At 40.6% G+C, this 24,522-nt stretch overlaps 1 protein-coding gene across 5 annotated transcripts in view; it reads right to left on the reverse strand.

Annotated features, from left to right (window-relative positions):
• Positions 1-19,872: 19,872 nt before the first annotated feature.
• The window catches only part of baz1a (bromodomain adjacent to zinc finger domain, 1A), a 59,687-nt gene continuing 55,037 nt past the window's right edge, over positions 19,873-24,522 (reverse strand). For 4 of the 5 annotated variants that reach the window (XM_060829052.1, XM_060829051.1, XM_060829053.1 and 1 more), the window contains exons 26-28: positions 23,947-24,101; positions 22,838-22,925; positions 19,873-22,345 (exon numbers count right to left, since the gene is read on the reverse strand). In XM_060829052.1, the coding sequence (XP_060685035.1) occupies positions 22,149-22,345; positions 22,838-22,925; positions 23,947-24,101 (440 nt within the window). In that variant the 3' untranslated portion in view covers positions 19,873-22,148. The remainder of the gene's footprint in view (positions 22,346-22,837; positions 22,926-23,946; positions 24,102-24,522) is intronic. The other variant, XM_060829054.1, reaches the window with a different exon arrangement.

The following is a 24,522-nucleotide window of genomic DNA, read 5'->3' on the forward strand; positions in this document are numbered from 1 at the left end:
CAACATCACCAAAAATAGATGATCTGGTGATTGTCGTATTGTTGTTCGTGAGCATCTGCTGAGTACTGTTAGGCTGCCATTTTTCCAATATGCCAATAATGGCGACACATTAAAAATTCTTCATTGATTGGGAAGCATTTTGAGATACCCAGTGATTGTGAAGAGCACAGTATAAGTGCAAGTTGTTCTTTATTTCTAAAATTAGCTAACAAACAAAATGACTGAATAAATTTATATTTACATTATCAGCACTCCAAATTGAACCCGCATCTCACCCAATGTTAAAAGTAGAGTATGATTTCATCTCGCAATAGATAATTTGGATTAGCTAAGTTTAATAGTCATGCAATTATTTTCCAAAAAGGAGTACTGTTTTAATGGCCACATTTACCTTCCAATTGCTGAAGATTTGGTGGAATCACTTTTCTCCCCTCACCTCTCGGTCATCTGGAAGAAGATACATTTTATTGGGAGTGTTTTAGATACTTTTGATTATTATGATTTTCAGTAATGAACACGAAGGAAGCTTTTGGATAAGTTTTAAATGAGAAGGAAAAGAAGTATATTGCATTTACCACTATGCCTGCTTCTCCCAAGTCTCTGACTTCAAATAAATGCCCCAATAACTGGACACTTATTCCAAAACCTGCTTGTTTCAGACTTGAAAGATCAATAGGCTGTTGGCTTGAAGACTGATCATTCTTTTATTTCTCCTGTGGACAGTTCTATTCCTTACAAATCTCTTTCACCGAGGAGTTAGTTGACTGTTGATGTTGATGTTGATGTTGCTGCTGCTCTGATTCCATGTCAGGTGGACCTTTGACTTCATTAATATCCTTCAAGGAAAACAATCGCATTGACATAAGGCACAGTTTCATCTTTGGTACTATGAAGAGGTTACATGACTAATCTTCTTAAAAAAGTTGAACATTGTCAGTGTCTTCCATCAAGCAAAATATTCTTTTGTCTGCTGTAGTAGACTCATTCTAAATTAATGACATATGTGGGATTGACTATTCTGTACTACCCTGATGTGGAGCAGAATGCTGTGCTGATGGCACTGATTTGCGTAATCAATAATCTTCATTGGATGTATTACTTTATTGTAGAAGAAATATTTGATTGTTACCTCAAGTTTCAATGATGGTTATCATCTAAGAGTTCTTCAGTAGTATCTGCAATTGGAAACATTTCTGGTAACTGTGTGAAGTCTATTGGTTCTTTTCTTATAACAGTGTGAAATAAATCTCAGATTTCAATAAAAGTGATCTTTTTGTTGGTTGAAACATCTTTTGATGAAACAGATTTTGGCTACTGTAATAACTCCACAGAGGCCGATATCCCATCTCCAAGTCACCCTTTATTTACATGTGAAGCGTCCTTGGCAATGATCCAGCTTCCTCAGAGACAGCTCCAGAGTGAACAGAACCTCTGACGCTCCTGTTTATATATTCAGCTCGGGCTCCCTGATTGGACCAGGTTAACAGCCCCAGTCAGGGAACTCATATTCTATGAAGTCCACCTGGCTGAACTCATTACAATCACTACTCATGCCATGACAACTGATTCCTGTGGGTTCAGTTTTCTTTTTAGTCCAACTATTAATTTTGGCAGGCCTATGAAGTCTTTAACTGGTAGTCTTCCTAGATTAGTTGATGGTAGTTTTCTTGTGAAATGGTTGAACTTCATATACAAATTGCAGGATTCTGGGACCAAAACATGTATCTTTGCTCAAGAGTAAATTTTGTTGATTCTGGATGACATCCTGTATCCTTTTTGTTGTAGTGACACTTTGTAACAATTCCTTATATCTTGCGACTCATTCCACCTGCAACACTTAACTCCAGTTCTGTTGGCTGTAACTTCCTATGTTTTAGAGTCAAAAAGTCTAGTGCTGGAAAAAGCAGCATCCGAGGAGCAGAAGAGTCGACGTTTCAAGCATAAGCTGTTAATCAGGAATGTGGGGGAGGCCCAAGGGGGCTGAGAGATAAATGGGAAGGGGGTTAGGCTGGGGAAGGTGGCTGGGAATGCCATAGGTAGATGGAGATGGGGGTGATGGTGATAGGTCAGAGTGGAGAGTGGAGAGGATAGATGGGAAAGAAGATGGACAGGTAGCACAGTTGAAGAGGGCAGTGCTGAATTGGAGGGTTGGATCTGGGATACCTTGGGGGGAGGGAGATGAGGAAGCTGGTGAAATCAACATTGATCCAGTATGGTTGGAGGATCCAATGAGGCATTCTTCCTCCAGGCGTTGGGTGACTAGAATTTGGCGTTGGAGGAGGCCCAGTACTTACATGTCTTTGGCAGATTGGGAAGTGGAGTTGAAGTGTTTGGGCCACTGGACAGGGAGATTGTTTAGTGCGTGTATCCTAGAGATATTCTCTGAAATGTTTCCATGTTTTAGCCATGATGTAGGATCATGTATGTCAGTAATTCTTGCACCAGTATCAATCTTAAATTTAGTAAGATGTTCATTGACATAAATCAGTTAAATCATATCTGGCTGTCATGGTTCTCTTATTCCCCATTGGAGTATGTTGGGTATCTCCTCCAATAGAGGTTTACCTACAAATGCAGAAATGTCATTTCATGGAAGTGGGTGACTAGTGTAGAATCTTCATGTGGGTACCCACGGTATTTCTGCAGTTGTGGAAATGTTTCAGACTTTAGCACAGCCTTTAAAAGTGATCAGTAGTTAGAGATGTAATATGTTTTTGTCATAGCTGGTTTGGTTTGAATTTAAATCACATAACTGTGTGGATATTTGCTTTCTAATGTGCTAATACTGGCTGTTAGCCCCTGATATTGGCCTGTCATGTGTTTGTTTAGAGTGCTTATACCTTATGAGGTTGATTGCTTGTATTGTCTCTTGTAGCAAGGGTGGGTGGAATTTACATGCCATTGGACTGCATGAGCAATGATGGGAAAATAGGGAACATGTGACAAAAATAGAAAATGATGTTGAGAAAGGTTTCCTGAATATTCCCTCAGAATCTCACTAATAAGCACTCACCACCTTATTTCCATCTTGTATTACCTCAGTTTCATGCATCTTCCAATTCTTCTTGCCTTCTCCAACAAACTCAATGGCATCAAAACTTGACACAAAGGTTAGAGCAGTAATCCGGTGGCAGCAGCTCACTGCTTGCTTCTTCAGACCTTCATCAAACTCTGTCGAGAACACAACATACTTGCGGCAAGTGTACAGAGTCTTAGTTAAACCGCATCTGGAGTATTGTGTGTAGTTTTGGTTTCCTTATTTATGAAAGGATGTTCAGTTATGGTGGGAGTGCGACAACGACTTACCAGACTAATTCCTATGATTGCAGGACTGACGTACAAAGAGAGACTGGATTGGTTAGTACTTTATTCACTGACATTTAGAAGAATTAGGATGGAATCTAATAGAAACCTATAAAATTCTAACAGGACTAACACAAAGGATCTTCCCAATGACCCAGGGAGTGCAGAACCAGGGATCACAGTCTAAGAGTATGGACTAAGCATTTCTGACTGAGATGAGGAGAAATGCCTTCACTCAGAAAGTGGGGAACCTGTGAAATTGTCTACTACAGAAAGCAGTTGAGGCCAAAACATTGAATGTTTTCAAGAAGACTAAGATATAGTTCTTAGTGCTAAAAGGGTCAAAGGGTATGGGGAGAAAGTGGGAACACACTGCTGAGTTAGATGATTAGCCATAATCACATTGAATGGTGGAGGAGGCTCATGGGAACAAATGATATACTCCTGCCCCTAGTTTTGATGTTATGGTGTTTATACACATGCTCAGTAAAACTGTCCTCCTCCACCCTTCTTCCAAACAAGTCAGCTTTGGCAAACCACCAGTCTCACAATATCATCATGCCTGCACTTATTTCAACTCACTTCAGCTTTTCAAGACTTTTGAGCTCACAGATGCATATTGCTGCCAAGTCACTTTGCACGAGGGACGCATTCATCTCAGGCATTTTTTTATTCACTCATGGGACATGGGCAATTTTGACAAGTCTGCATTTATTATTCATTTCTAATTGCTCTTGAGAAGGTTTCTAAGTTAGAATGGTAAGTGGCCTGGAAGTGATCTTAATGGTGGTCCCATGCATTACCTGCCCTTATCCAAGATGGTATGGCCATGGGTTTGGAAGGCGTTTTTAAGGAGCCTTGGTGAATTTCTGCAGTACATCTTGTAGATAGTACTGAGGCTTAGTGGTGGAAGGAATGAACATTTGTGAATGTGGTGCCAATCAAGCAAGCTGCTTTGTCCTGGATGGTGTCAAGCTTCATGATTCTGTCACACTCTCACCTTTGCCTTGAAGATGATGGACAGCCTTTGCAGAGTCAGGAGGTTAGTTTCTTGCTGCAGAACCCCTTGCATGTGACCTACTCTTGTAGTCACTGTTTTTACGTGGTGAGTCCAGTTGAGTTTCTGGTCAATGGCAATCCTAAGGAGGATTCATTGAATGTCATGGGGTAGTGGTTAGATCCTCTTTTTTTATGGAGATAATCATTACCTGGCACTTGTGTGATGGAAATGTCATTTGCACCTGGAAAGTGTCCAGATCTTATTATGGTTGAATTGGACTGTTTCGGTGTTTAAGGAGTCATGAATGGTGCTGAACATTGTGCAATCATCCCCACTTCTGACTTTATGATGGAAGGAAGGTCATTGATGAAGCAACTGAAGGGTGTTGGGCCTAGGACACTACCCTGGGGAACTCCTGCAAACATGTCCTGGAGCTGATGGGACTGACCTCCTACGACATGAGCATTTTCCTCTGTGCCAGATATGTTTCTAACCAGCAAAAAGTTTGTTCCCCGATACCCATTGATTTTAGTTTTGCTAAGGTTCCATACTCAGTTGAATGCGACCTTGATGTCAAAGGCTGTCACTCTCTCTCCTCACCTCTGGAATTCAGCTCGTGTGTCAATGTTTGAATCAAGGCTGTAATGAGGTCAGGAGCTGAACTGGACATCACAAAGCAGGTTCTGCTTGATAGCACTGCCAATGACAGCTTCCAACACTTTACTGATGATTGAGAATAGGCTGATGGGTGGTAATCAGCTGGTTTGGATTTGTCCTGCCTTTTGTGTGCAGGATACACGTGGGCAATTTTCCACATTGTTGAGTAGATGCCAGTGTTGTCAGTATGCTTGGCTAAGGATGTGGCAAGTTCTGAAGTAGTTGTCTTCAGTATGATTGATGCATCTAGACAGAATGCATCTTTTGTTTCTTAGCTTCATTTCGAAGCCCTCCATCACTTTGTGCTTATTTGGAGGCTACCAGCTTTGGTGGCAGGTACCCATTTTTGATCAAAGCAGCAGTATATGCACAAGTTACAATGAGTTTCGGCAACTTGTGTTTGAAAAGTGCGTCAATCCTTCCACAATCATTGGCTTTTAAAACAGCCCTTTTTGAATTAGCCCACAAACAAAAGTACATCAAAATAGCAAGATACAGTCTTTACATTGTGGGACCAAAGAGGATTATGGGTTATTCAGAGACTACTGCTAAGCCAAACAATGGGTGTGTTTGATTCCAGTTCAGAGTTTGGTGACTGTCAGTAATGTGCTTAGAACTACCAGAGTCCGGGGATTGGGCCACAGTCAATCTTGTAGGCCAAGTGCAACCAGTCCGATGATGACAGGTAGGTCAATTGGAGTGCAGTGTAGGCATTAGTTCAAGGGATGAGTTAATTACTCCTGCAAAGAAACAAAGGCAGGGGCTCAATATAATGGAAATTAATGGAAGAATAGTTAGTAATGAAGCAAGAGCAGGAGCTGGAAAATGATGATAATGTCCCCAGTGAATGCGTAGGAAGCACAGAGGGCAGGATAGTAGTTCAGAAGGACAGCTTTTGGCTAGATATGATGCACATAATAGAGATCTGTATTCCATGAGCTTTCATGAGAGCAGTGGCAGAGTTAGAATGAGTAGCTCTGAGTTGAGGTAGCAGAGAGAAGGTGGGGCTCTTACCGTTGTGCAGTGCAGAAAGTCATTAACATCTCCCTGCACTCTACTTCACCTGGAATATTACAGCAACATGGGCTCTTATATCAGTCTGGGCTGGCTCAGTCTTTGTTGCTGCTTTCCTCTCCATGACCCTGTCCACCACAACCTCCAGATCCCTGCTGGTGAACCAAAGAGTTAACTTCCTTTTCTTGCCCATTTCCTTTGGAATAATGGTGCAGGCCAGACCACTCCTGTTGAACTAAATTGAATATGCTGAACCGCTGAGCTTCTTCCTACTCTCTGCATGAGTTTTAAACTTGCAGCGCCACTTGTCCGCACTATGTGTAGAAAAAGGTCTTCCTCCACCCAGCTCTCTGTTTTCTTTTAAACCTGACCACCTCTCTTCTCCTGGCACTGTGTTTGGAATGAAGACACTTGCTGCTTTTTTCACTCTTCTTAAATTTGCTGTACCTTAGTAACTCCTTGAATTCCAATATTACGTTTTGTTAGATCTGCCTCTGACCTTGACCCTGGATCCTCTATCCATTTCTCTTCAACGTGGTTAATAAACTTATTGCTGAGAAAGTATTTTAAATCAATAAATTCAATGTTGTTTTAAAGCTGATGTTCTTCAAGCTTGTCTTCTTGCATTCAAAACTAATCAAAGTTAATGTAGAGCTTCCTGCATTTTGGTTTTGTTGATTTTGTATCATTGCTGGACTATATTAAATTCTTCTAATAAAACTTGACACTACTTTTTATGTGGAGAAAGTGAGGACTGCAGATGCTGGAGATCAGAGCTGAAAATGTGTTGCTGGAAAAGCGCAGCAGGTCAGGCAGCATCCAAGGAACAGGAAATCCAACGTTTCGGGCATAAACCCTTCATCAGGAATGCTGGAAAAGCGCAGCAGGTCAGGCAGCATCCAAGGAACAGGAAATTCAACGTTTCGGGCATAAGCCCTTCATTCCTGATGAAGGGCTTATGCCCGAAACGTTGAATTTCCTGTTCCTTGGATGCTGCCTGACCTGCTGCGCTTTTCCAGCAACACATTTTCAGCACTACTTTTTATGTAGCAATTTACTGCATCCAGCTCTGAAATCTACTCTTGTAAAGCACTTGATTTGAAAATTGTTTAGAATTTCAAAATTCTCTACTGTCACAAAATCCTTCTAGTTTATTATAAATATTTCGAAGATTGTAAATTGTGTTCAATACATTGTTCTAAAGTATTATTAGAATCTTTTCACTAAAATGAATTGATAAGCTTTCGCTTTTTTTTAGATTTCCCATCAGTTGAACAAAATGAGAGTCCATGCCTCTTCCCTTTGTTGTGGATCAGGCTAGACACCCTCAAAACATATCAACAAAGTAGCCCAGACCCTAACTTTGCTAGTTGTTTTAAGCAAGTATAATGCAAATATTCCAGAAGGGATTCAGTTGGTCAAACCACTTAGTTTTAAACAAAGCAGAATTTATTTACAAGAACCAGGACCAGATCAAGTGTACCCTAGAACTCTGTGGGAAGCTAGGGAAGTGATTGTTGGGTCCCTTGCTGAGATATTTGTATCATCGATCGTCACAGCTGAGGTGCCGGGAGACTGGAGGTTGGCTAATGTGGTGTCACTGTTTAAGAAGGGTGGTAAGGACAAAAGCCAGGGATCTATGGACCAGTGAGCCTGATGTCGGTGGAGGGAATCCTAAGAGACAGGATGTACATGTATTTGGAAAGGCAAGGACTGATTAGGGATAGTCAACATGACTTTGGGAAATCATGTCTCACAAACTTGATAGAATTTTGAGAAGCAGTAACAAAGAGGACTGATGACAGCAGAGCAGTAGATGTGATCTGTATGGACTTCAGTGAGACATTTTACAAGGATCCCCATGGCAGACTGATTAGCAAGGTTAGATTTCATGGCATACAGGGAGAACTAGCCATTTGGATACAGAACTGCCTCAAAGGTAGAAGACAGGGAGTGGTGGTGGAGGGTTGTTTTTCAGACTGGAGGCGTGTAACCAGTGGAGTGCCACAAGGATTGGTGCTGGGTCCTCTACTTTTTGTCATTTACATAAATGATTTGGATGGAAGCATAAGAGGTACAGTTGGTAAGTTTGTAGATGACACCAAAATTGGAGGTATAGTGGACAGCGAAGAGGGTTACCTCAGATTACAATGAGATCTTGATCAGATGGGCCAATGGGCTGAGAAGTAGCAGATGGAGTTTAATTCTGAGAAATGTGAGGTGCTGCATTTTGGGAAAGCACATCTTAGCAGGACTTATACACTTAATGGTAAGGACCCAGGGAGTGTTGCTGAACAAAGAGACCTTGGAGTGCACATTCATAGTTCCTTGAAAGTAGCATCACAGGTAGATAGGATAATGAAGAAGTCATTTGGTATACTTTCCTTTATTGGTCAGAGTATTGGGTACAGGAGTTGAGAGGTCATGTTGCGGTTGTACAGGACATTGTTTAGGCCACTTTTGGAATATTGCATGGAATTCTGGTCTTTTTCCTATTGGAAGGATGTTGTGAAACATGAAAGAGTTCAGAAAAGATTTACATGGATGTTGCCAGGGTTGGAGGGTTTGAGCCATAGGGAGAGGCTGAACAGGCTGGGGCTGTTTTCCCTGGAGCATCAGAGGCTGAGGGGTGACCTTACAGAGGTTTATAAAATCATGAGGGGCATGGATAAGATAAATAGACAAAGTCTTTTCCCTGAGGTGGAAGAGCCCAAAACAAGAGGGCATAGGTTTAGGGTGAGAGGGGAAAGATATAAAAGAGACCTAAGGGGCAACTTTTTCACACGGGGGTGATACGTGTATAGAATGAGCTGCCAGAGGAAGCGGTGGAGGTTGTTACAATTGCAACATTTAAAAGGCATTTGGATAGGTATAAGAATAGGAAGGGTTTGGATGGATATGGGCTGGGTGCTGGCAGTGGGACTAGATTGGGTTGGGATAACCGGTTGGTATGGACGAGTTGGACTGAAAGATCTGTTTCTGTGCTGTACATCTCTATGACTCTATGACGGTATCACCTAATGAAACACAAACAAAAAAGGAAAGAATACTGAATAACTTAACCTATCCAAAAACTGAACACACCATCTCAACTTGGCAACAATCCCCATAAACATGCCTTGGCACAAAAGGTAAAATCAAACACAGGGTCTTACAGGAGAGAAGTCAGAGAGAGAGGAGGATCAGCCTGGACCTGTTTCTTTGGATCCAGCAGCTTTTACAACTGCTTTCAGTGAATAGCCAGACCAAACCAAACAGGAGAAAAGCTGAGCTGGGAGAGTTTTGCCCGAAACGTCAATTTTCCTGCTCCTCGGATGCTGCCTGACCTGCTGTGCTTTTCCAGCACCACTCTGATGTGACTAAAAATCACCAGGTCACCCATATATGGGTAATCAAGCAATGACCTTATTGGTTAGTCTCTGAAAGGTGGCTGGTGCATTTTTCATACCAAATGGCATGACTTCAAGCCGATACAGTCCATTCAGCATTATGAAAGCTGAAATTGACTTTGATCTTTCTGATGAAGGTACCTGCCTGTATCCTCTGAGCAAGTCCAACTTAGAAATGTAAGTTGCTTGACCCACCTTTTCTACACTGTCTTCCAAACATGGAATTGGATATGCATTAGTCTTTGTAACTGCATTGACTTTGCAATAGTCCACACATAACCATTGGGTACCATCTAGTTTTGGCACCATTACTATAGGTGAGCTCCAGTCACTGTATCTCATTTTGATTATGTCATCTTGGAGCATGCGTTCAATCTCCTTTTGAACCTGTGCCAACTTCAGAGTTTGATGTCTATAAGGATGTTGTTTAATTGGAACAGCATCTCCTATATATACATCATACATAATTAGGTTAGTACTTCCCAACATATTTCTACATATCTCCCCATGTGACAGTAATAACTCTTTCAGGTCATTTTGATTTTCCTCTGGAAGGTAACTCAATAATTTGTCCCAATTTTTGACAACTTCCTCATTGTCCAATTTAATTTGAGGAATGTCCAGTTCAGAATCCACTGAACTTGGCTCTTCCCTCTGTATTGTAACCAATAACGCAGTCTCCTTTGGCTTTCCTTCCCTGTCAAAATACCTTTTGAGCAAAATCACATAACACACTCTTTCTTTCTGTCTAGAGTCCTTATCATATAGTTTACCTCACTCAATTTCCTTTCAACTTGATAAGGTCTACTAAACCTTGCTTTTAAAGTTAAAAATCACACAACACCAGGTTATAGTCCAATAGGTTTAATTGGAAGCACTAGCTTTCAGAGCGCCGCTCCTTCATCAAGTTCTCCTTCATCAGAAACCACCTGATGAAGGAGCAGTGCTCCAAATGCTAGTGCTTCCATTTAAACCTGTTGCACTATAACCTGGTGTTGTGTGATTTTTAACTTTGCACGCCCTAGTCCAACACTGGCATCTCCAAATCATTGTTTTTAAAGGTTTAGCTATCACTTGAAGTGACACTAACACTTTATCTCCGAGAGCAAAATTACGAGTTTTTGATTTTTTGTCTGCTTCCTGTTTCACTGAATGCTGTGATACTTTTAAATCCTGAAGAGCCAACTCCAGTGAATTGTTCCCTAAAACTTTTCACATAGTCCAAATATGTGGTCCCTGAATTCAGACTGACCAATTGCTCCTTAATCAATTTTAGCGGTCCTCTCATTTCATGCCCAAAAATCTAGTTAATGGACTGAAGTTTGTTGATTCACTTGGCGCACCTCTGATTGTGAAAAGTGCAAACTGAATTCCCTTATCATCTGGCTAGTCTTGACTATAAACCCTCAACATGGTCTTTAATATCTGATGCCACCTTTCTTAGCATTCCCTGCAACTCTGGATGGTACACAATAGATTTGAATTATTTTATTCCTAAGCTCTCCATAACTTCCTTGAATAATTTTGATGTGAAATTTCACCCTTGATCTGATTGTATCTCAATGGGTAGTCCGTATCTAGTGAAAAAATTGGAGTAATTCCTCTTCAATCCTTTTAGCTATGATATTACATAATGGAATGGCCTCTGGAAATCTAGTGGACACATCCATTATTGTTAAGAAATACTGATTGCCACTTTTTGTTTTTGGTAGGCTCCTATGCAATCAATTCAGACTCTTCTAAAAGGTTCCTCAAATGCAGGAATAGGTATTAAAGATGCAGGGTTTAATACTGCTTGTGGCTTTCCAAAGGCCTGATATGTATGATACGTCTAGCAAAACTAAACTACTTCCTTGTGCAGTCCAGTAAAAATGTTTTTTTTATTTTAGTTTGAGCTTTTCTCAATTCTAAATGTACCCTCGAGGTAGCTCATGCACACTCGCAACACCTCATTTCTATAACCCACTAGCAATATGACTCGATGAACTTCTGCCCAAGGTTTGTGTAAAGATTTATAGCTCGGGTATCGATTGCCGTGGTTGTATGTTTGCTGAGCTGGGAAGTTGTTTTGCAGATATTTTGTCCACTGTCTAGGTGACATTGTCAGTACTTTGAAACCTCCTGTGAAACATTGCTGTACTGTGAGTTTAGGAATTTATTTAGTTCTGTTTCTGCTGCTTCCGTTTGCAGTTCTGGTTGTTTGTTTGTTCAACCACCAGAACTTCTACCCATTTGTCATCAGCCTCCATTTTCTCATGAAGGCATCATTTTAACATAATAATATTCAGGGATACATTCGGATTCTTTTCCTGTGTATGCCTTTCAATATAATTGCTTTAAACATTCATCTTTCTGCTGTAACTCTGTTAATTTATCTGAGTCCTATCTATCTGCCCCTCACGTGTCTCAACCATTTGATCAAACAGAGTCTCTTCAACTTTCTTATCCATACTCTTTGATCTCTCCTGTTTCAACTGGTGACTTTGTGACCTCATTACCTCACAGTCCGGGAAAAGCCCAGGATGGGTGACCTACAATGGTTCAGTTACCTGAGTTTCCACTGGCATTTCAACCACTGTAGGCAGCACTCCTACCTGTGAAGCAACTATATCGTTAGCAAGGACGAACTGGATTCCTGGAGCTGAGAGTTTGTCCAGTACTCCTACCACAATTTCTCCACTCTTCGCTGGACACTATAACTTCACTTTACATAACTGAGTGCTTCTTGTCTCACCGCGAATGCCCATTACCAGCACGTTTTCTGGTAACAGTCCTTCAGAAGTACATATCTCCTCATCTTTCAACATAGCAGATTGAGAGGATCTTGTATCTCTTAATATTATAACCTCTTTACCTGTTGCTCCTGGCCTATGTGAGTAAACCTTACCTTCACAGATATACAGTTAAGAAGATCTGGCACTTCCTCCTTAACCAACCTTCGACCAGATTGTATATTCTGGTGCAGCTTTCTAACTTCTACTTGTGCTTTCTATTACCACTCCAACAAAATTCACTGGATTATCCTGTTTTCCTACATTTGGCTTTCCAATGCTTTTCCTAACCCACTGACACTGTGATTTCCTGTGGCCTACTTTATTGCAGTGAAAACACTCGAGCGTTTTAACTTCTCTTTCCCCTTTAAGGTTTTCCTTTTTATCCTGTGGTAAGTTATCCTTATGATCTTCACTGAGACCTACCTTTCCCTTTGCATGCGAGGATTTCTCTTTTCCCTAATTTCTATCCCTCATGGATTGAAACTGATTTTGGAGGTCAAACTTTGATTTATGGAGCAAGTCATAATCATCAGCCATTTCAGCTGCTAACCTTGCCGTTTTAACTCTCTGCTCTTCCACATGAATTCTACTATTTCAGAGAGTGAATTTTTGAACTCCTGTCTAAGTGCCAATTTCTAAAGTTCAAACTCCCTCTCTTTCTTCCTTTCCTCTCTCTATCGTCTCTCTCTTCCTCTCACTTTTTCTCTTTACACTGGTTTTGAATGTAATTCCTTGTCTTTTGCCTGTAACTCAAGCTGCTTCATTCTCAATTGGGTTTGAGCCATCTCTAAAGATTCTGATAGCATTTCCAGCAAATTTAAATGCTGAGCTGTTCCTGTCATCATCTCTCTTTTCCTCACAGAAGGAGGCACCATCCCCAGCTTGTCTGCTCATTCCAGCAGCTTGACCTTAAACACCTTTTGTAAAGTCCCCAATTTCACTTCTTCCACCCCCAGAAAACTCTTGGTGACTGAAAGAGCTATTGCTATCCCAAACACTGTTTGCACCAACCAAATTCAACACCTGGAACAACAGACACTAACAAATCCCAATTTAGAACAACAGAACAAATCCAGCAAATAACCCCCCAATATGTTATGGACCAGGTCAGATCCCCTGAAGACATTCCAAGAAAGTAGCCCAGACCTGAACTTTATTAATTATTCTAAGCAGGTGAAACATGGATATTCCAGGAGGGTTTCAGCTGGTCGATCCACATAGTTTAAACAGAACAAGATTACTGAATGAAACACAAACAAAAGAGAACAGAATACTGAATAACCTAACCTATCCAAATACCTACAGATCATCCCAACTTCATGATGCTGTTCTCAATACTTGTAATAATTGCCTCTAAATTACTGGTTTTGGGGTGCGAGTCCATAGTATCATGAAAGTAGCAACACAAGTGAATGAGGTAGGAAAGAAAGTGTACAGACTTCATCAGCTTGAGCGCTGAGAGTAAAAGTTGGCAAGTCATGATTAGATTACTTACAGTGTGGAAACAGGCCCTTTGGCCCAACAAGTCCACACCAACCCTCTGAAGAGCAACCCACCCAGACCCATTCCCCTACATCTAACACCACAGCAATTTAGCATGGCCAATTCACATAACCTGCACATTTTTAGATTGTGGGAGGAAACCAGAGCACCTGGAGGAAATCTCACACAGACACGGGGAGAATATACAAACTCCACACAGACAGTTGCCTGAGGCGGGAATTGAACCCGTGTCTCTGGTGCCGTGAGGCAGCAGTGCTAACCAATGTGCCACCGTGCCACCCATACCCATGTTGCACTACATAAAACTTTAGGCAGGCCACATTTGGAGTATTGTGTACAGTTCTGGTCGCCACACTCTATGAAAGGTGTGAGGGTTTTGGAAAGTGTGCAAAAGATGTTGACCAGAATGTTGCCTGGATTGGGGCGTATTAGCTCTGAGGAGAAGTTGAACAAAGTTGGATTGTTTTCAATTGAGCATCAGAGGCTGAGGGGCAATCTGATAGAAATAGATAAAATTACGAGAGGCATTGGATAGCTGGCTAGTGTGCAATTAGTTATTTTCTGATTTTTAAATGGTTCAAATCACCCCCAGATCCCTGGTTCTGAATGCTGTCCTTAGTTAGGGAATGTGAAATGAAGAAGGCAGGTGTTTCAGGGCAAAAGAATCTCTGTGTTTAATGAACATACAGAAGGTAAGTATAATACAAGAAAAATAGGTAAGTGAAATAAACAGAGAAATTGACACAATCAACTATACAGAGTTGAGAGTGTGGTGCTGGAGAGAACAGTAGTACTAATAAATACAATATTAGCTAGATTAAACACTATTAGAACGTAAAACCAAGTTTTAATTACAGAATCTTTAATCAGTCTTCCTACCCTTGGGGTTTCATGCACTGCCACCATCCGCCTTCCCCTTCCTTGCTAGCTAGGTTGGAGCTTTGGGGTCTTGGGAGTTCTAGCTCACCACTGAGGCACACACAGTTTTAAAGTGCATCCAGTTGCTGAGGTCTTGGCATTGGTTCTCTTTGTTTGGTACAGGCCTATGCCTGGAAGCTCTTGTTCAGACAGTGCTTGGTCAGCCTCCCCCGTCTCGGGTATCCTTTAATCTGATGATGCTTTCAGTTTGTCTTCCCGATTCAGCTTCTCTGTTTGGCCTCCATGATTCTTGGTTCCAAAGCTCCTTGTTAGGGCTGGGAGCCTGTGGGGAAGCTGCTGGTTTGGGGCTGGGAGCCTGTTGGGAAGCTGCTGGTCAGGGCTGGGAGCCTATGGGGAAGCTGCAGGTCAGGGCTGGGAGCCTGTGGGGAAGCTGCTGTTTGGGGCTGGGAGTCTGTGGAGAAGGTGTTTATTGGGGCTGGGAGCCTGTGGGGAAGGTGTTTGTTGGGGGCTGGAGCCTGTGGGGAAGGTGTTTGTTGCAGCTGGGATCCTGTGGGGAAGGTGTTTGTTGGGGCTGGGAGTCTGTGGGGAAGCTGCAGGTTGGGGCTGGGAGTCTGTGGGGAAGGTGTTTGTTGTGGGCTGGAGTCTGTGGGGAAGCAGTTTGTTGGGGCTGGGAGCCTGTGGGGAAGCTGCTGGTCGGGGCTGGGAGCCTGTGGGGAAGTTGCTGTTTGGGGCTGGGAATCTGTGGAGAAGCTGTTGGTTGGGGCTGGAGCCTGTGGGGAAAGTATTTGTTGGGGGCTGGGAGGATGTGGGGAAGGTGTTTATTGGGCTGGGAGTCGCTGGGGAAGCTGTTTGTGCAGAAGCTTGTTGTTAATAAAAAAGGCTGTTTCCCAGGTGAGATCAAGTTGGACATTATCCGCCCTCAAATGTGTGTTGTCCTTTGTGTTTCTGGTGTTTTCTTCTGGTCAATTGGTTTCCGAATTGTTAAGAGTATGAGTGAATAGATTTCAATTGATATTGGATACACCACATCTCTGTTGGCCCCATACTGTCTGCACTAGGTAATTCAAGGTGTAAAAGCTATCTTAGATGAAAGTCTGTTTCAGTCATAGAGATGTACAGCACAGAAACAAACCTTTCGGTCCAACCTGTCTATGCCGACCAGATATCCCAACTCAATCTAGTCCCACCTGCCAGCACCCAGCCCATATCCCTCCAAACCCTTCCTATTCATATACCCTTTCAAATGCTTCTTAAATGTTGCAATTGTACTAGCCTCCACCACTTCCTCTGGCAGCCATTGCACACATGCACCACCCTTTGCGTGAAAAAGTTGCCCTTAATATATCTTTTATATCTTTCCACTCTCACTATGCCCTCTTGTTCTGGACTCCCCCACCCCAGGGAAAAGACCTTGTCGATTTACCCTATCCATGTCTCTCATGACTTTATGAACTCTACAAGGTCACCCTTCAGCCTCCGATGCTCCAGGGAAAACAGACCTAGCCTATTCAACCTCTCCCTACTGCTCAAATCCTCCAACCCTGGCAACATCTTTGTAAATCTTCTCTGAACCCTTTCAAGTTTCACAACATCCTTTCAATAGGAACAAGAGCAGAATTGCATGCAACATTCCAAAAGTGGCCTCATTGATGTCCTATACAGATGCAACATAACCCCCCAACTCCTCTACTCAATACTCTGACCAATAAAGGGAAGCATACCAAACCTTTTCTTCACTATCCTATCTACCTGTGACTCCACTTTCAAGGAGCTAGTTGATCGTCCTTTCGGAGAGGTGTAAGTTGGAATTCCAAGCTGAACAATTGTCCCAGAGATTCCCATTCTGCTGGCTCTGTCGTGTATTTGGCGAAGGTGAGGACTGCGTATACTGGAGAATAGAATCAAGAGTGTGGTGCTGGCAAAGCACAGGTCAGGCAGCATCTGAGGAACATGAGCACGACATGTCGGGCAAAAACCCTTCATCAGGAATGTGCCTCATTCCTGATGAAGGGCTTTTGCCAGAAACCTCAACTCTCCTGCTCCTTGGATGCTGCCTGACCTGCTGTGCTTTTCCAGAACCACACTCACGACTCTGTTTTATATTTGCTACAGCCAGAGTCCAGGGTTCTGTCCACTATGTAAGATACTGGACAATTCCAAGATTGTGTTCAGTATTTTAGATGATGGGGATTTTTGCTTGATGCTACAATAATTGTGGCCTTTCTTCCAGGATTCAAATAATAAGGGACATAGGTTTAAGGTGAGAGTGGAAAAGTTTGAAGGAGACGTGCGAGGTAAGTTTTTGTTTTACACAATAGGGTGGCAGGTGTCTGGAATGCATTGCCATGGAGGTGGCTGAAGCAGATACGATAGCAAAGCAAAGACACATTTAGACAGACACATGAACAAGCAGGTAATAACTTGCAGGCTGATGGGCCAAGTTTAGAAATGCATCAGGGTCAGCATACATGTGGTGGGGCAAATGGCTAATTTCTGGGCTGCACTGTTCCATATAACTTTCACAAATTATCGATGAATCACTCATTAACAAAATGAAAAATCAGGTACTGGGTATCATTTAGCTCAGATTAATAGCACAGTGGCTAGCACTGCTGCCTGACAACACCAGGAACATAGGCTCAATTCCAGCCTTGGATGCTTCTGTGGAGTTTGCATGTGTTCCTGTGGCTGGGCAGGTTTCCTCCCATTGTGCAGGTTAGGTGGATTGGCTATGCTAAAGTGCCCATTCTGGCCAGGGATTAGGTGGATGAGCCATGGGAAATGTAGGGTTACAGGGAGAAGGTGGGATGCTCTTGGGAGGGTCAGCTCAAACTCACTGGGCCAAATGGCCTCTATGTGCACTATATGGATTTTATCTTATCAATCTTTCCATATTCAACCTGTTAAAGAAATCACAAAATATTTTTTCCATTGTAAGACTAGACGTAGAGTAGAGATTTAGGTACCTATAAGCAAACTCAAAACCAGAGCAGAGATATTATAGTCAAAGCAAAATGTTAAACTTTATCTCAATGGGTTGCAATTTAAGAGCACTACACCAGAGGAAAATACTTCATCTAACCTCCCATTGAGCACCATATTCAATTTTCAGCATGTGATATTGGCGCAATGTTGCAAAGAAATCTTACGTCTTGAAGTAAATGAAGACAGGGAAACTTAAATCTGCCTTTGCCCATGTTCCTCCTAAACTGGAGAGAACAGTCTTTAAACAATTCGATTCACAGTTGAATTGAATGGGGACACTGGATAGTGCAAAGGCTATGGACCCAAAAAATTTTAGCAATAGTACCAAAGACTCGTACTCCAGAATTTGCCACTTCACGAGCTGTTCCAATACAGTTACAATATGGTCAGGTAGATATCAATATGTAAATTTGATCAGTATGTCTTGTGGACAAAATGTAAAACAAATCCAACCCAGCCAATTACCACCCCAGTCTACTCTTGATTTTCAAAGTGACAGAAGGTGTCAACAGTGCTATCAGCAGCACCCGTGCAGCAGTAACTTGTTCAGTGACACGCAGTTGGGTTGCACCAGGGCCACTCCGCTCCTGACCTCATCAACAGCCTTGGTTCAAATGTAGACACAGTGGAACTGAATTCTGGAGTTAGAGAGAGTTACAGCCCTTGACATCAAGAAATCCTATCAAAACTGGAATCAATGGAAATCAGGAATTGGGAGTGGGAAAGAATCTGGGCTAGTTGGAGCCATAGCTAAAACAGAAGAAAATACTTGTTTGTTAGAGGTCGGTCAGTCAGTCACCTCAGCTCCAGGACATCCTCACAGTAATATCGGAGGCTCAACTATCTTTGATAAAGCAGCTAATGACCTTCCCTCCATCACAAAGATAGAACTGGGGATGTTTGCTGATGAATGCACAATATTCAGCATCATTCACAACTTCACATATACTGCAGTACTCCATGTTCAAATGCGAGATGTGGACGATAGCCAAGTGGCAAGTAACATTCATGCCACACAAATATCATACAACGATCATCTTCAAGCAGACAATTTAACTACAGCCTCTTGATACTCATTGGCATTGCAATTGCTGAATCCCCCCAACATCCTGGGGGTACCATTGCCCAGAACTGGATTCACTATATAAATGTGGTGGTGACAAGAGCAATTTGGAATATTGTGGTGAGTAACTCACCTACTGACTCTCCAAAGTCTGTCCACCATCAATAAAGCCCATACCAGGATGAAGATATAACACATGGGCCTGGATAAGTGCAGCTCTCAACACAAAAAGTTTGACTGTATCCAGGTCATAGCAACTCATTTGATGGTTTGTGTATACGGTACCATTCACTTCCGACACCAATATTTAGTAATAGCATTGTGTACTAGCCACAAGACATTGCAAAAATTTGCCAAAGGTTCTTAGAGAACACCTTCTAAACCCATAACCATTTCCATCCAGAAGGCCAAGAATAACAGATACATGGCATCACCATCTGAAAGATCCCCTCCAAGCCACTCAATATCTTAACTTGGAAATGTTTCACCTTTCCTTCACTGTCAGAGTCAAAACCTTAGAAAGCTCTCCTGAAGGACATTGTGGGTTTACTTATGGCAGATGGACTGAAGTTTTTCCAGGCAGCTCACCACTACCTTAAAGGGGGGCTAGGGATGGACAATAAGTATTGTCCAACTAGCAACACCCAGACCCCAAGTAAGCTAGAAACAATCGTGGGGTCCAAATGGTATAGCAATTGTGCAAAGTTGGCTACTAAAAAGCTATTCTCTCAATAAGAAGAATGCATAAGAGGATAGAATATTACATTTTGAGCTGTTTAAAGCAAAAACAATCAGGAAACACATTCAAACAATACTAAGAATTTGAAACACTGTGCCAAAGTGTAGATGCAGCATCAAATGAAATGCTCAAGCAGATAATAGATCTTTTTGAGCAAAGTTATTAAACAATATGAAACAAAGGTGGGCAAAGAAAGTAAAATAGAGTTTTCATGATCTAGCTCAATGGTATAAAGTAGTCAAGGAAACAAATGGCCTATTCTTGTTTTGAGTTAATTTCTGAAAGGGAGAAGAGGCACAGTGAGGGAAGGGGTCAGAATGTCAATGTTTTCTTACTGTAGGATAGAGGTGGTCAAAAGTAGATTCTAAATCAATTGCAAAGCTTGTCAAAATGAGTGTGGGGGCTAAGGGAATGTCTACATTATGATAAACTGTCAGGGGTCTAAGATAACCATGGTCTGAATGTGCAGAGATTCACTAAAGCAAAAACCATCACAAGTATAGAAGATTTTATTTTCTATTACAAGGATAGAAATGAAGCAGAGATTACATTTTCTATAAACCATTATTCAGTACTCATGAGGTGACTAAAATAAAGTAACTTGAATTCTTTATATCTGGTCCCTTAACATCATAATCAGTTGCCTTTTAGAAGATTGGAAATAGTGCATATTCAAGATTTGGGTTCTGTTCATTACACAAGTCATACTAGTGCATAACCAGTCATTTTGGAGTGAGGGGGGTTCAGCTTGTTTTACAGCAGCCATCATGAGACTGAACCCACATGCTGAAGAGGCTGAATTTACAAACTTAAACAGCCACTGCATGTAATTAAGAGTGGCACAGTTTGAGAACATGAACTTTTTTAAAAAATCAGATATTGCACAAGTTGTAAACTATTCTTTCAACAATGTGCTTTAGCTCAAACCTCAAGAGCGTGACCATTTTTCACAGCAGTATTGTTCCAAATGTGAATTCCCTTCACAAAAAAGCCCTTTCAAATTTTATGACAATCAAACCCAAATCAATATATTTTTATTAATTGCACATGTACATTTTCTAGTCTCAAACATGCTTTGCACAATTGAGTTTTAGTAAATTTAGACTTAAGTGCAGCAAACCACAAATTCATGAAATCATTCCATGAAAAAAATGTAAAGTCAAATATCTAATGTTCACAGTAGTGACTGAGCAGGATTATATAGATTTTAAAAAATCCTGGTGGTAAAACAGGAACGGAGAAAGTAGTCAGCCACTCCAAGTTCTGATTTTAGCTAGAGTCGGATGCAACAAATTAATTACATGTATGTTTGTTTTCGGGGGTGAAGGAGGGAGGGAGGTATGGCGAGTGGAAAGTAGGTGGTGGTGTACATTTCCTGCTCAGTTACAATTTACTTAGGATGGAGTACAAAAGTCAAGTATTGCTATAATATCCTATATGCTTCAAATGAACAAGTTAGTACCTTTTGACCAAGAGAAAATGGGAAAGATTGAACTTAATTATACTGAAGGTAACAACGTTGCATAGTTGCCTTTCAGAAAATTGAATATGCAAAATTTAGGTTTTCTGGTCATTCGATAAATCACACTGGAAGTTCTGATGGAGACTGTTCAACTTGTTTTTGGTCTTCAGTTCAAGTATACAGTCAAATACATAGTTAAATTAAGATGGAGTGCAGTTGATGCATTCAATATCTGAATTGTAATTAGCATTGATACAGAATTGTGTGTTTGCACAAAAATACACTGCCTACTGAAAGACAGTATTTATTACAACATCACTTGTTCATTATTGAAAAGGTTGATAGTTGTACAACAATATCCCACACAGCCAAGTATTAATACTGCAGCTTTCTCAAAGGCAGCTCTGAGGTATTCAAGAAAGCACAATTGAGGAATTTTTTCAATTACATTGGTAAGCAACTCCATATTTGTCTTCTACTGAAGGTCTCTAGTGTCACACATTCAAGTATCAAAATGTATCAACTTAAACTTTTTATTTGTACAAAGAAGCTTTTTTTAAAAAAACAAAGCAAACCACATTATCAAATTCAAAAATTACTGATGCCAGAAACATTACATGACAATCTGGTCTCAGGATTCCACATTTTATTAGGCATTAGAAAGCAATTTTTTTAAACAAAAAAAGAAACTGCTGGAGCTGAAAAACCTCAATCTTCTCCAAGTTTCAATTACAAATTTCATAAATAAGAAATTCAACATCCCAAAATTGTTTTCAACACTGAATAAATATTTACGCTATTTCATGGCAGACCAATCATTCGCACCAGCATGAAACATGTACAGTACTGAAATGATATACAATTGTCACTTGTGTAGTGTAACATTCTTTGTTGGTTTGAAAACCTCATTTTTAGTTAAAAAACAAAAGGTGTAACTTGACTTGGTGACTGATTGTTCCTGAAACAAATTAACAACCCATATTTTCACAAAATGAGTACGCAGGAGAGCTTCACAATTATTTATAAAAGTATAACATTTACCCTGTGTTTGGTGGAAGACACGATCCATGAATGTTACTTCAAAAAAGTACAAAAGTCATTCAGTAAAACAGTACTGTATCCAATATACACAAATTATGAATTCTCTACAAATTTACTGTAGCAAAATGCAGCTTCACACTACATTTTCCTGAGTGCTCAACAATAGAAAGAATTTTAGTCCAGTGCAGGTCGCATTTCAAAGGTCGTAAAATAAAAGTTATTGCAGTTCATGAAAGGGCAAGGCAGTCTGTGGCATGATTCTAGTTTTTTTTTAAAAAAAAGAGAGGAGCACCTTACACTTTGAAATGCTCCCATTTAAAGCAACACCACTGAACAACCTTATATTCTTGACCTCTTGGTAACTGGTGGTTGTGGTGGATGGTCCACATTTGCAGATTTCACTGGCAATCCCAGTCTTTCTACTTGATTGTGAAAGAAGGCTTGTAGTTTGATTCCGGCTTTTGCTTCACTTGTGTTTCGCGGATTGTATTCAAAACAATTTGTAAACATCAATTCTACATCATCAATAAAATCCGCTGCAAAAGAAAAAAAAATTACAAGCTAGACTTTTTAAAATCATTTTTATAAATACCAAGTCTATGGTCTAATAGAATGGGATGATATAGTTTTGTAACAGAAAATTAATATCATTGAACACAAAAATATAACTGCACCAACACACTATGTAATAAAGGAAATTCTTCATTATCTAGACCAATACTGCTCTGCATGAGGTAAGGATTCTACATCAATAAAGATGAACCATTTCAGATGTGACATCAAACTCAGAAAATGGTTCAAGTTTAAGATCCCTTGGCAATTCTATCATTAGCCTGATTAAAATTCTTCCTGCAGCTAGCTGGTCACTCCTTGCACTGTTGTTTGCAGAATGCCTTTTCTTAGTAATTCAGCGTTTGAAACTGATTTTTATTGACATCTAATTGACTAAATGTAAACAAACCATAGCTACTTTAAGATAAATGGGAAAATGAACAAAAAAAAGGTAAGTGAACCTTTTAAAAACTTACATGCAAAGTTATATTCACATCGGTTTAGTTTTTCTCTTATAATATTTAAGGCAACTGGCTTTTTAATAATATCATAGTAATCAGTAACCTGTAACAGAAAGAAAACTGCCATGTTAATGGTACTTTACTCTCCTCTTGTCTGTAAACTATCGTAAGACATTCAATGGATTCAACTGCAACAAACTTTTCGGGGACTGAAAAAAATTTGACTGACAAAGGCTAATTAAAATCTAATGGCTCAATAATGACATTTCCAAATAGCATATACCAACAAGTAATGGCCAATCTTATGCAAAAGTTCACATCTGACTTTTGCTAAAACAATCATTCTTTGCTAAAGAATGTTTTATAGACTTCTGGTCTAGGGTGACATCCAACTTATTAGAATTACTGAATATAGTGAATCATTGAAGGTACTTCAGTCCTCTGCACATTTTTGGATTTTTTTGCACAATGTTTATGGCACAGATTAGTAGAAGGAGTTTCCAATTTGGCAATTCTACAATAGCAAGACAAACCAGGAGTGAATTTCAACTTCTCTAAAATGTAATTTGAGTGAAAGCAGATTCCATAATTTTTGACTAAAGAGCAAGTCTTAGAAACCCAGTGTCTACACAGAATGCACAGGTGTAGTATTATTTGGGAACTTGAGAATCTGCTACACGGCCTTGAAGGGGTTGTTCCCTAGATGGGGGTGAAAAACATGAAACACTGTGTACCACCTCTGACACTGACAGATGACTATCCTGTTTCACATAATCAAGACAAATCTAAATCAAACTCAGAATATTTATAACAATGGGAGGCTAGAAATTAAAAATGGTTACTTGATATATTATCCAATAGGAAAGTCAGCATTATTACTTAAAGCAAGGAGCCAATAATCATGTACGTACATAAAACGAAATTTTGAATTAAAGAACATTTATATTTCAAATCAGTCACCAGTACCAAATCTCAACATTAATCAATGTGTTCAAAGGATTGTTTTTAAAAATAGAGTCTGGAACCAAAACGTTGGCCTCCTGGTTCAGCAATAGGGACACTACCACTGCAGCTGAACAGCCACAATTTTGATAGCTTAGGGAATTATAATATAATTCATGTACCTGGGCTTTGTTTACCAGTTTCAGAAATGGCCAACTGTCTTCATGTCGTACTAAGTCAACTATTAACTGTTCACAAACAGAAAGCTCATGGATACCAGAGTGACGACTTGAACTTCTCCGACTTCCCGTTACTTTTGATACTTGAGTTACGGTGTCTGTTAAACCAAAAACAAGTAAATTACATGATCACAGACTAAGCACATTTAGTTGTGTTTGAAGGTTATGGTGGACTCCTTAAGATCATGACTTTGAGAAATGACAGAATCTGGATTTAGAGTCAGATATACAACAGAGAAACAGGCCCTTCGGTCCAACCTGTCCATGCCGACCAGATATCCCATCCCAGTCTAGTCCCAACTGCCATCACCCAGCCCATATCCCTCCAAACCCTTCCTATTCGTTTATCCATCGAAATGCCTTTTAAATGTTGCAATTGTAACCAGCCTCCACCACTACCTGTGACCATTCCAAACACTTACCACCCTCTGTGTGAAAAAGTATCACCTTAGGTCTCTTCTATATCTTTCCTCTCTCACCCCAAACCTATACTCTCTAGTTCTGGACTCCTGCACCCCA

The sequence above is a fragment of the Hemiscyllium ocellatum genome, chromosome 8 (genome assembly GCF_020745735.1).
Source record: "Hemiscyllium ocellatum isolate sHemOce1 chromosome 8, sHemOce1.pat.X.cur, whole genome shotgun sequence".
Taxonomy (NCBI): domain Eukaryota; kingdom Metazoa; phylum Chordata; class Chondrichthyes; order Orectolobiformes; family Hemiscylliidae; genus Hemiscyllium; species Hemiscyllium ocellatum.